General features: G+C 44.6%; 1 protein-coding gene across 5 annotated transcripts in view; it reads left to right on the forward strand.

The window, feature by feature from the left end:
• Positions 1–13,083, forward strand: part of ADD2 (adducin 2) — a 123,968-nt gene that overhangs the window by 93,761 nt on the left and 17,124 nt on the right. For all 5 annotated transcript variants that reach the window (XM_040458598.1, XM_040458599.1, XM_040458596.1 and 2 more), the window contains exons 8-11: positions 1,347–1,490; positions 3,415–3,513; positions 7,989–8,165; positions 12,120–12,377. In XM_040458598.1, the coding sequence (XP_040314532.1) occupies positions 1,347–1,490; positions 3,415–3,513; positions 7,989–8,165; positions 12,120–12,377 (678 nt within the window). The remainder of the gene's footprint in view (positions 1–1,346; positions 1,491–3,414; positions 3,514–7,988; positions 8,166–12,119; positions 12,378–13,083) is intronic.

A 13,083-nucleotide genomic window follows, 5' to 3' on the forward strand; every position in this document is an offset into this window, starting at 1 on the left:
GACCCCTGCTACCTGCTTCTCTGAGGTTCTCCCTGAGGAAAGACCTAAGCCCCCCAAGCTGGTGGCAGTCTTGTTTTTTAAAAACAGTTCTGGAAAGATTTCCTGGAACTCAGGCCAAGTTGAGGAGAGGGAGCACCCAACGTGGGGACACTAATCCTCTCCATTTTTCTAAGCACCAAAGTCTTGGTTTGGGGAGATAAGGTAAAGATGTGTAATGTCTGCTCTACTGCATCCCCCACCCTGCTGCACACACACACACAAGCACTACTGACCCAGGTAATGGCATCTCTTGAGTTTCTGTTCAGGTCAGTCCTACTGGACTAAGGGCTGACGCCTGCCCCCAGCCCCCTCTCTAGTAAGGAGAGATCTTGATAAAAGATAATACAGTGGGAACCTGGACTTGTCCACTCCTCATTGCCCAAGGTAGGCTGAGAGCTGGGATTGAAGCAAGGAAAACCAGGAAAGAGTAGAAGCGATACCCTCAAGTATCAGATTGTCCGTTCAAGGGCTCTGGTAATTTCCCCATGTGTACCTAAGACACTGCAGTGTCACTTGGAAAGGCAACCACCAACCAGTTCTGGATGTTTCCCCAGCCTTCAACCCATCTTTCTGACTACGAGGCCTCATACCTACAGGGGCAGAGCAGACTTGTCACTGGCCTTGGGTTTTTTCTACCAAGTACACTAGTTATGAGGATTCAGATTTTCCAGAATTTGGGCCAAGACTGAATGATATATGTGTGCTGAGTGTCCATTTCTGCAGGCTTACTCATGGGGCAGAATGAGTGAAACAAAGGCAAGAAGCTCTCCTAAATCTCTCCATGCCCTTGGTTTTAATAAAAGCCAGGGTGTGGGGCATGGATTTTAACCCTGTTCCCTGGTGCTCTTATTGCCCTGTCACGAGAAAGATGGGGCTTCTCAGTGAGCCTCCCTGTTTCTGCCCTGACCTCAAGGTTGAGGACTTCCACCAGCCCATCCCAGAGGACCCTGGACCCTGCCTCACCCCAGCCTCTTCCCCGAGTCCTAGGACAAGAGAAGAGCTGGGAGTGGGCAGCAGCACCAGCTCTCTCAAGGGCATTCTCTGTAGCAGTTTTAGAAAATGGTATATTGACATGGCTGCTATCAAAATGGTAAGATTTGGGAAATCTGGAAAGACATCAGAGAAAGCAGAAAGCCAGACCCAATCAGGTGCAGCAGAGGCAGAGGGTGGTGCCTTTGTTGGGGGCTTACTCCCTCTACCAGTAGTCCCCAGAGGAGAGTCTGGCTGTGCCACTCTGAGGAAAGCGCAGATATGACAGAGGAGCTAGGGGAGCTGCAGGTGCTAACCATTCCACTGTCTCACTGAAGGTGTCGGCCATGAAGTGCGGCCTCCTGCCTGTCTCCCACAATGCCCTGCTGGTGGGGGACATGGCCTACTATGACTTCAATGGTGGGATGGAGCAGGAAGCGGATCGAATCAGCCTGCAGAAGTGCCTTGGACCCACCTGCAAGGTTTGCTCAGCTGTTCCGAGAAGACGCTCTGGGGTGGGATTGTCAAAAGCCTACATCATGAGTGACACGTGTTCAGTGGACAATGTTTCAAAGTTGCACATATACAAAAAAGTGAAAAAAGATTCTCTGTATGCCACTACCCTGAGGTTTTGGTGCTCACTCGAAATATAGTCGCATATATTTATAAAACTAGGATCATAAAATATATTCTCCTTTCTCCCTTAGCAATATCCAGTAAATACCATTGTGTTTTATTATTTTCTAAATCACTATTTTAAATTATTAAAATATACCTCATTATATGAATGGCTGTGTCACCATTTTACCTTAACAGTCTTCTGTAGTTGGACATTTGGAGGGTTTTTTCCCCTGAATTTTTCTTTGATGTGAACAACATGCAATGAAAATTCTTTCATTTAAATCTCTGTGTATGCCTGAGACTGCATCCTTAGGATAAATGCCTGGGATGCACATTTTAGAACTCTTACTTCATATAGGCAAATTGCCCTCTCCTCCCCAGCATCTGGTATGTGAGAACGCTACTTCCTAGTCTTCCTAAACTTGTTATCATTTTTTTTTTTTTTTGCTAACTTGATATAAACAGAATCTCATTATTGTTTTTTTTAAATCTAAAGACCTATATTTTAACAGCAAATAATTAGGGGTGGCCAGCTTAGTACAGGAAGTTTTGGAACGGAGCCTGGGCTGATGGATGCTTGTTCCTGTCCTCAAAAGGCACTCACTGCCTGAGTCATTTCCAGTCTGAGAGCCCCTGTCTTCCCATCTCTGACACAGAGGAGAAATCCCTGCCACTCTCTCCTGACATTCTCTAATGCCTCATTAGCAATGCCCAGAGAAGGAGGAAATGTTCACATCTATGAAATGCTGTCAGAGTTTGAGACATGGGGCATTTGCTATCTACAAAGTCTTTTGGAGGCCAGAGTCATCATCCCTTCCTGTTTCCCTTGAGAGGAAAAAAACTCCAGCTGTTTTCATTCAGCAAGAGAGAATGTGATGATGAGGCCACTAGGCCTCAGCCGAGGTCTGCAAGGACAAATCCAACACACCGATCTGTGTTCCTGTTACTCAGTGGGCATCATCTGTTTTCAGAGAGTTCTTGAAGATAAAACTAACCAAGGAACAGTTTCTGCATCTGAACTTTGGGGAGTCAGGCTCTTAGTGTAAATTAATTTCTGTTTCTCTCCCCCACCACCACCCCTTTTATCTCCCTGCTCCTGGCTGACTCACAAACATTGCACCAACAGTGGAAACACCTGGGTTCTAGTTCGGATTCTGCCCCTGACTAGCTGGGAGACTTTCAATTTCTTTAGGCCTCTGTTTCCTCTTCTGTAAAACCAGAGAGTTAGAGTAGAAGGTCACTACAGCTTCTTTCACAGAGCTATAGGGTCTTAGAGCTGGCAGGACATCACCGAATTCATGGAGAGGAGACTTGAGGTCCAGAGAGGTGACATGACTCACCTGTTTCTTCAGAATCACCTCTTGAGGGAGCCACCCCCTTGGGTTTTGATTTCCAAGTCAACCAAGTCACAGGATCCAGAGGTTGCTTTTGAGGTTAGTCCCTAATATTGGACATCAAGTAATTTCGTTCAATTTAACAGACACCAGTTTTTTAGATTTCTAAGCCCTCCAAAGGCTAAAAATCCAGGTATTGCCCAAAGAAATCCAGCAAGCTACCTAGTCTCAGTTTTACAAAGCATCTTCCATTTCTTAGGGATGATTTCTCGGGTTAATATTACATGTGGGGTAGCTAGGAATGTTTGTAGGGGGAGAATGAACAAGGAGTTGGTGGGGAGGGTGCTTTGGGATTGGATATGGAAACTGATCTGGAATAAATGAAAAATCTCTCCTTCTTAACTAAAGTTTAAAAGACTTGAAGTTTAATTGGCCATTTGCTCCTCTGCAGATCCTGGTGCTAAGAAACCATGGAGTGGTTGCTCTAGGTGACACCGTGGAGGAGGCGTTTTATAAGGTCTTCCACCTGCAGGCTGCATGTGAGATACAGGTGAGCAAGTTCCTCTGGGGAGTGGGCCCCAGAGTGCCTCTGACGCAGGCCCCCCTGGCTGTGATTTAAGGAGTCCTGTGAGCCAGCCATCTGAAAGCCTTGCCCTGTTTCTCTGCCTTGGAACCACCTTATCCTTCTAAAGTTTCACAATTAGAATCAGTTTTGCAGCTTTAAAATATTTATCACTGTTATCTAACAACCATTGCCTACCTCTTGAGGGTCAGTGCTCAGGGCAGGGAACTTTGTAGGCCCATCAATTGGACGGGAAACCATAATAGGGCATATAAAAGTTCTTACCATGCTCAGGTCCTACCTGGGGTATAACTGTAACATCTAGCTATGCCAAATAGACACCACTTAGGTAGGTCTTTTTTTTTTTTTTTTTTTTTTTTTTTGCCTGGAGGGTGTCGTTTGCAAATACTATTAACATGGTCCAGCCCAGAAAGAGAAGTGGAGAGCAGGCCAGGGTGAAGTTTGACATGGCAAGCCTGAACACCAGGGAATCCCCAAAGTAATGTCCAGGGAGCCCATCACAAAGTTCCCCTAACTAGTAAGCGATGGGATAGAGGGTGGGTGGGGAGTGTCAGTGATCATGGGCCCCCTAGAGGAATTGGTGGAGAAGCAATAGGAAAGCACAAACCCTATAGTTCTGCCAGTTAACAAAATAATGTTGGATAACCCAAACACATGCTCCTTTCAGTGTGGCAAGCTGAATGGACTTCAACCTTCCCAGCTCTGGGATGTGTGCCTTTGGGTCAGGGACTTGCTTTCCATAGCCTATGTTTCCTCAGCTGGAGACATGGGGCCTGTGGAGTCCTTGTGAGGATGGAGCCTTTCAGACAAGGAGAGGTGTTGCTGATGGTATTTTTAGGACTCGGTTGACACAAGGGGAGGCTAACTGCTCCAGGATGAGTCAGCTCCTTGCAAGGTCCTTTGGTCTCCTGTCTGCTCTCTTCTGGCCCGTCTAGGCAGAGCAGTGCCACAGACAGAAGGCCTGCCTTTGTCTTGGGAGTTGAGGGGTGGGCGGAAGAATGGGACAATCCCAGAAGCATCCCAGGTGGAGACTACAAGTGGCACCTTTCTCAATGGTTTTTAAAGGCCTAAGTTGAGAGGACAGTTATTAAGACAATGATGAATAGGTGTTAGAAGAAGTCTCCCCACCCCCCAAACAGCAGTGGTCAGAACTGAAGAAGGTGAAGGTAGAACCAGGATCAAGGCAGTACCTTTCAGATGCAGTGGCCTCCCTACCCCAACCAGAGATGCTGGCCCTGAGCTCTGTCCCATGACTCACATTAGAACCTGGCAGAGCCTCTGATATGCCCACTTTGTTTCCCCCCATATCTGAGCTCTTACAAGTTCCCCACCTTCCTGCTGAAGAAGAGGCTTCCATGAGAAAATAGCTCTTATCACTTTGCAAAGACAGCATGGACCTAAAATGAATGGAGAGAGATGCCCATGTATTCCGCCCCCCCCCCCCCCCCACATAGTGAAGACTGCTCCACACTAAGAAATGGCCTCTGTGCAGTTTAACCAAAGGCAGGATGGCTGTCTAGCAGCTGAGGGGATGAAAGCGCAGAGCTGTCAGCCACTGGCCCCAACAGCCCCAGCTGCTTCTCTTGGCCCTGCCTGCTGTCCCTTTCTTTTCAGTCAGGACTGACTCGATGTGACCTTGTTAAAGTGCATCAGGCAATGGAGCCAAATAACCCCCAGAAAAGCTCCAGTGGCTTTTTTCCCCAGCTTGTAGAACAGGGAAGCTTCTAGAGAGAGAGAGGAAGCTGGAAGGTATAGAAGCAAAACAGGCAAGATTAGACCAGAAATGTGGATGGTTTAAGGCATGAATGATCCCAGGGGCTGACAGATGCTGTTGGGATTGCAGCCCCTGGCCAGGCCATTTCTAGTTGAACAGCCAGCACTGAGGTTCTATTTCCATTGTGGGCCTACTTTTCTCCCCCAGTGACCTTGGCAAACAAGCAAATGTGACTGTGGTCATTTTAGTGGTTCAAGGCTAAAAGCCTACTCCATTCACCTTGGGGAGAGTGTTCTCATTGCTCTCCATCAGTTTGGGGTTCTAGGAATCTGGGTCATCCCCAGCTGAGAGAGGCAGCTCCCTGCTCTGCTTACAGGCAGATGGGAAGAAGCTCAGGCAATTCTTCCCCATCTGCTACCCATCACCATGGAAACTAATGGGGGGGGGCGGGGAAGGGAGGTGGAAGGAGTCAGCTCTTGTAAGGATGTGGGCAATTCTTTCCTCCTCCATAATGACTAGTCCCCAGGGCATATTGTTTCTCTCATAGTAAAACCTCAGAATTTATTTATCATAAACATTTATGTGGCACTCTCTATGTACCAGGTGCTATTCTAGGTACTTCATGAATATTGCCTTACATAATACTCATGAGGTAGATCCTACTATTTTCATTTACAGATGAGAAAACTGAGGCACAGAAAGGGTAAATAACTGCTCCAAGTCACACAGTGAGTGAGTAGCAGAGCCAGGATTCAAACCCAGGCAGCCTATGTCCCAAGTCCATGTCCTTAGACACTACATTGCATTGCCTCTTGGGGCAATGAGGGTCAGTGGGAAAGATCAGCTGATAGTCAGGGTTTCACTCCAAGTCAGCCAGGGAAACATCAACTGACAGTCTGCACTCCAAGTCAGGGTTTCACGGTCCCAGGACTAAAGCCCTGCCTTGGCTAGATAGGGACCCACGATGAACTAAGTAATTGATCTACCAGTTGGGATTCATGGCCATTGAGAGTGCATTCCCATGGTGCGGCCCCAGTGTAGGTGTGAAGGACTTCAGCATTAGACAATACAGCAACAGAGGGCAGAACTGGAACTAGTGAATGCACATAACAAAAAGGGAGGTTTGAACTCAATGCAATCTGTATGAACTCACTGTAACCCTTCTCACATTTGGACAACAGTATAGTAGGCTACCTCAATAGGCACAGATCTGAGCATCTTCCAGGGATATTGGACAGGGACGTTTAGTTTTGGTGGGAGAGGGGAGTAAATGCCTACTGAAGTCTCTGTTTTTGCCAGGAAATGGAGTCATCTTTGTAAGATAAAAATGGAGGCTTCCACTGGACACATGTCTTGGATGAAGAGGGAATGGAAAATGAGTGTTCTTGCTCCTTCCACTTCACAGGGTGACAGGGGTCACCTTGCAGGGGTGGCCTGGCTGACCTCTAGGACATCTCGTAGGAGCCATTTGTTACATTGGTGAATTTAACACACTCTGGGTGTGTCCCAGAGCCTCATGGTTTCATAGACTTATGTTTTCCAGCAAGCTAAATTGTACACTTTTATTTTCAGTAAAAACTGGAACACTGAATGTTTATATAATTGGAGCATTCTCCTAGAATAAGTAGGCTTACAAGAGATATCAAATATCAATCAGATTTGCAGCACAAAACACCTGGCTCACTACCTGTAATACTCAGGAACCACCATCTCTCCCTGTTGGTGGACTCACCCTGGAAGCTAAATCATAACCAATTATGTCCGAGCGGCAGATTCATGGAACAAATAGAATGTACCATTAGATGAATATAGAATTAGGAAATAAGGAGATTAGTTAGATTAGGAAATGTTTTTTAGGATCATTAAAATTGCCTGCTGTATACACACACCTCTTGCCCTAATGCCCAGAGTCCATTGCCTGCACCACTTGTTATAGCCCCTTTCCATGGAGACATGATGGGACATATACTCCAAGTCCATTGGTGAAGCTGCCTGACTCCTGCACAGCGCCCGGCTGCGTACTACCAGCACATCATGTATTTCCTTTTTCTGGGTTTCCTTGACCAACTAATACCACTGTTGAAGATGAATTCTTCCTTTAGACCTGTTAATTCAGGCCATCAGGCTACTCTGATGTTTTTTATTGCCTGAGAAGCTAGCCTATTTTCTTTCGAGTGACTTTTTTTCTAAAAAAAAACAAAAACAAAACAACAAAACAAAAAGACAACAGAGGGAGAGATTTTGAAGAGAGAAAGAGAAAGGTGCAGAAGAATAATAGAATATACACCCACTATTCACCACTCAGATTTAAAAAGTAAAAGCCTTTTTACTTAAGATTTTTTCCTCTTTAAGAAATAAAATATTACAGACAAGAATTGAAGCCCCTTTGGAGCCCTTTCTGATCTTACTGTATGACCCCACCTGCAAAATAATCACAATTTGAGGTTGGTCTGTATCCCAGGTAACTTTTGAGTCCTCCATATTGCTTTATTCTTAAGGTTTAACATTTGCGTGATTTCCTCCTCCTCTGTAGTCTCTAAGAACTAACACTAAGAAAGAAATTGCTAATACCTCTGTTCCTGGAAATGGGTGCATGCCCAGTAAGTTTCCTCTGGGAGGAAAAAGTCACATGCAGCTCACATTTCTAGACATGTGTACACACACACACACACACACACACACACACACACACACACATAAACTGAGGTCTCTCTGCTCTTTGCCGCAGGTGTCCGCCCTGTCCAGCGCTGGGGGAGTGGAGAACCTCATCCTCCTGGAGCAGGAGAAGCACCGACCCCACGAAGTGGGCTCTGTGCAGTGGGCAGGGAGCACCTTTGGACCCATGCAGAAGAGCCGGCTGGGGGAGCACGAGTTTGAGGCCCTCATGAGGATGCTGGACAACCTGGTGAGTCTTGTGCCATTGTCCTTTCAGGCCAGTCTCTTGAGCCTCAGCCCCCTGTAACCAGTCAGTGGGACAATAGGTGGGCGTGAGAACTGCCAGCATCAGGGTTAAGTTGTGAAGGCCTCATTGATGGGCACCTGACTCAGAATTTGTGGTCATTCTAATAGTAGTTGAGTCTTCTTAAATGATGGCCTTTGCCACCCCTTCTAAGGGCTGTGGATGCCATCTTATATTGTGGCTCAGTTCACTCCTTTGTGGTTAGTTCTGCCTTTCTTATCTCATGATTTTAATGTAGAAAACACATAATATACTAATTTCCTTATTCTGGTGAGCAGTATTCTAACAACATGCTGTCATAATGATTGAACCAATCAATCCTGCAAGGAGTTAACTGGTATGTGTCCAGAAGTGGGCTTGAAAGGATACAAAAGAATGTTAAAACGTTCTTCCTTCTAGGGGCTAACAGTTTAGTTGATGATATGACCTATAAACAGGGGACAATTGGAGAACAAGAGGAAAGCATGCACCATGAGGTACTGGTTGCAGGAAGAGACTATAACATTGATTGCTCAGAGAAGTGAAGGATGAAACCTATCCTTAGACCGTTTCTATATCTAATTCATGTTCCCCTCCTCATTGCTACTACCTTGGACCCTCTTTATTGTGTCCAGGTCATTGTGATAATTAATCTTTTTCCCCTTGCCTCCAGTCCCTCCAAACCATCTCCACATTATTATGAGACTGACCATGAGGGCCACGTTATAATGATGAAAAATACAATCCACACTGAAAATATAATTCCCATTAACATTCGTGTGCTGAGTAATCCATGCCTAAGTAAAGCACCAGAGCCAGAAAGTTTCATACAGGAATTCTTTCAAATCTTTAAGAAACAGACAATTCTTGTGCTATCTTAAACTGTTTCAGAGGATGAAAACAGGACACAAAACCATAATGATCATAATACATTCAGACCAGTCTTTGAGTTGATGAAAAATGCTTTCTGAACACTAGCAGATGGTATTTGGCATAACATTGAATAATAATACCTAATAACCAAGTGAAGGCTCATTCCTAGTATTCAAGGATGGTTTAATATTATAAATCTTCTGGGGCGCCTGGGTGGCTCAGTCGGTTGAGCGTCCGACTTCGGCTCTGGTCACAATCTCGCGGTCCGTGAGTTCGAGCCCCGCGTCGGGCTCTGGGCTGATGGCTCAGAGCCTGGAGCTTGCTTCCGATTCTGTGTCTCCCTCTCTCTCTGACCCTCCCCCGTTCATGCTCTCTCTCTGTCTCAAAAATAAATAAAACTTAAAAAAAATTTTAATATTATAAATCTTTTAAATGTATTTTATGATATTAATGAGTCAAAGGATAAAAACCTTTTGGTCATTTTAGTATCAGAAGTTATTTGATAAAAATATATCGACTTATAAATATAGCTGTTAAGACAGGAGGACATTTAACATGATAAAATAAATCATGGTAAAACACTAGAAGTAGAAGTAAAAGTATTTCCATTAAATTTTGAAACAAAACAATGATTCTTGCTGTCAGCACTTTTAATATTGTTCTAGAATAATATTGGACCTCAATCTAAAATGGGAGACATAAAAATAAAATATTGAAAAGGAAACAAATTTACTATTAAAAAATTTTTTTAATGTTTATTTTTGAGAGAAAGAGAAACACAGTACAAGAGGTGGAGGGTCAGAGAGAGAGAGACACAGAATCTGAAATAGGCTCCATGGGGCTCAAACCCCCAAACTGTGAGATCATGACCTGAGCCAAAGTTGTACGCTTAACCAACTGAGCCACCCAGCTGCCCCCAAAATTTCTATTTTTTATAGATAGTATGGTTAAATGTATAAAGATACTTATTTCAGGGCTGTTTATAATATTTTGAAAATGACAAAGTATCTACCACTATTGGTTAGATAAATTATGGTATATTCATTCATTGGCATATTCTGTAGCTGTTTAAAGGTTTCTGTGTGGGAGTGCTGATGCACAGGAGCACTTGTACCCCAATATTTATAGCAGCACTCTCAACAATAGCCAAATTGTGGAAAGAGCCTAAATATCCATCAACTGACAAATAGATAAAGAAATTGTGGTTTATATACACAATGGAGTACTATGTGGCAATGAGAAAGAATGAAATATGGCCCTTTGTAGCAATGTGGATGGAACTGGAGAGTGTTATGCTAAGTGAAATAAGTCAGGCAGAGAAAGATACCATATGTTTTCACTCTTATGTGGATCCTGAGAAACTTAAGATCATGGGGGAGGGGAAGGAAAAAAAAAGTTAGGAAGGGAGCCAAACCATAAGAGACTCTTAAAAACTGAGAATAAACTGAAGGTTGATGGGGGGTGAGAGGGAGGGGAAAGTGGGTGATAGGCATTGAGGAGGGCACCTGTTGGGATGACCACTGGGTGTTATGTGGAAACCAATTTGACAACAAATTTCATATTTGAAAAAAAAGGTTTCTGGGGCACCTGGGTGGCTTAGTCGGTTGAGCGTCCGACTTCGGCTCAGGTCATGATCGCATGGTCCGTGAGTTCCAGCCCCGCGTCGGGCTCTGTGCTGATGGCTCAGAGCCTGGAGCCTGTTTCAGATTCTGTGTCTCCCTCTCTCTCTGACCCTCCCCTGTTCATGCTCTGTCTCTCTCTGTCTCAAAAATAAATAAACATTAAAAAAAATTTTTTTTAAAAAGGTTTCTGTGTGTTTATAGGTTCAATAACATGAAAAAAAATCTCCAAAAACACATTGATAAGCTAGAAAAGCAGCTTATAAAGCTGTTTATGCAGTATGGTCCCATTTATATACTATTTTATATATGTTATATATAATTACTGTATGTATTCTATAGTTATGTATATACTTACATACATATGTGTATTTGTGTGTGTGTGTGTGTGTGTGTGTGTGTGTGTGTGTTTACAGAGACGGCCAAAAGATTTTTATTAGTTTTCTCTGGGGATGAGATTTTTATATAAAACCCACTTTTTTCTTTCTTTTTTTAATGTTTATTTATTTTGAGAGAGAAAGAGAGCAGGGGAGGGGCAGAGACAAAGAGGGAGAGAGAGTCCCAAGCAGGTTCCACACTGTCCGCTCAGAGCATGATGCAGGGCTCGAGCTCATGAACCAGGAAATCATGCCCTGAGTTGAAATCAAGAGTCAGATGCTTAACCGACTGAGCCCCCAAGGCATCCCCCCCCCCATTTTTCTTTATGTTTTTCCATATTGCCTGATTTTTCTAGATAGGTCTATATTTTCTTTACAATCATAAAACTATCTTAATGCCTCTTTAATTAAAAAAAATAAAGGAAGAAGGTAGGCAAAGTCAAGAAATTATTGCTTCAGAAGCTGCCAAGCAAGATGACTGAATGTTCTCACCAATCACTCATTTCCACCTTGGGATATGGTCTTGCTTAGAAGCAGCGATGTTTTTGAGTCCAATTTCAGGGTTCTAAGAAGGAAATAGTTAAGAAGCCTTGGAGTCGAGAAAATGAGGGTTGACTTTAGAATCATCTGGGAGGCTTTCAGAAATCCTGCATCCCAGACTGTACCACTGTCCGTGGAAATCAGCAGCTCTGAGGGGCCCAGGCACCAGCATTTTTAAAGCTCCCAAGTGATCCCAAAGTGTGGCCAGGGTTGAGAACCACTGGGGTAGATGAAAAATTGGGGCACTGTTAGAGTAAGGAGCCCTGTCTGGGATTCTAGGGATTTTCTCAGCTCTAATCAGAGGACTTGTTGGGGTGAAGGGAGGAAGATGTTGGGGGATCAGGATGAGGGAGCAATTCTGAAATACAAAAAAGGAACAGCAAGGCCTATGTTGTGTTACGGAGATTTTGGTTTAAACAGAATCCCTTAGAGAGAAGGGACAAGTGTGTGTGGGATATGTGCGTGGAGGCCATTTTCCCCACAGTAAGTGATTCTATCTCTGTCTTGTTCAGGGTTACAGAACAGGCTACACATACCGCTATCCCTTTGTTCAAGAGAAAACCAAACACAAAAGTGAGGTGGAGATTCCAGCCACCGTCACAGCCTTCGTGTTTGAGGAAGACGGAGTCCCAATGCCTGCCTTGCGGCAGCATGCCCAAAAACAGCAGAAGGAGAAGACCCGTTGGCTCAACACGCCCAATACCTACCTACGGGTCAACGTGGCTGACGAGGTCCAGAGGAGCATGGGCAGCCCCCGGCCCAAGACCACAGTAAGGAGATCAGGAGGGAGGGTGCCTGGCTACCTCTGTGGGCTAGACAGTTTTAAAGGGGGAACAGAACAAATATCCCCAGGTCTGGGTTATTAAAGTTTCCCTTTAGGGCTTCCTATTGGGCATCTGGGAGCAGCTGCTCATGCCCACAAAATCTCTGGCCACCTTGTTGCACCTCTGCACTGAGATTTTGGGGCCTGAGGAGCAGATTTCTCCAGGGCACAGCTGGACGTCACTCTCAACAGCACACAACCTAGGAGCAATTGGTATTTGCTTCTTGCTCCCCCATGCAGAGGGGGCTTCTGCAAAGTTCATGGCCATCCAACATTTGGACTGTACATCCGATATAAACCCAGGAGGCAGGTGGGATATTAATTTCTATTACGTAGTCTTCTCCTTCCCACCCCTCTTCTCTCTCTGTCCTCCTCTCTTTCTCTTTCTCTCTCCCCCTCCCTTTCTCTCTCTCTCTCTCTCTCTCTCTCTCTCTCTCTCTCTCTCTCACACACACACACACACACACACACACACACAAATACACATACATACACATCCACTCTTAATTTGATTTTTCATTAACATTAAAGTAACTAGCAGCCAAATAGAATAGCTCTTCATAAAAAAAAAAAAATGAAGCCCTGCAAATTAAAAAATCATTAAGTCCTTTGATACTGAAGCTCAAGTGGCTACCTGTTTCTCAAAGGTGGTT

The sequence above is a fragment of the Herpailurus yagouaroundi genome, unplaced genomic scaffold, assembly GCF_014898765.1.
Source record: "Herpailurus yagouaroundi ecotype Mexico unplaced genomic scaffold, PumYag 221, whole genome shotgun sequence".
Lineage (NCBI taxonomy): Eukaryota > Metazoa > Chordata > Mammalia > Carnivora > Felidae > Herpailurus > Herpailurus yagouaroundi.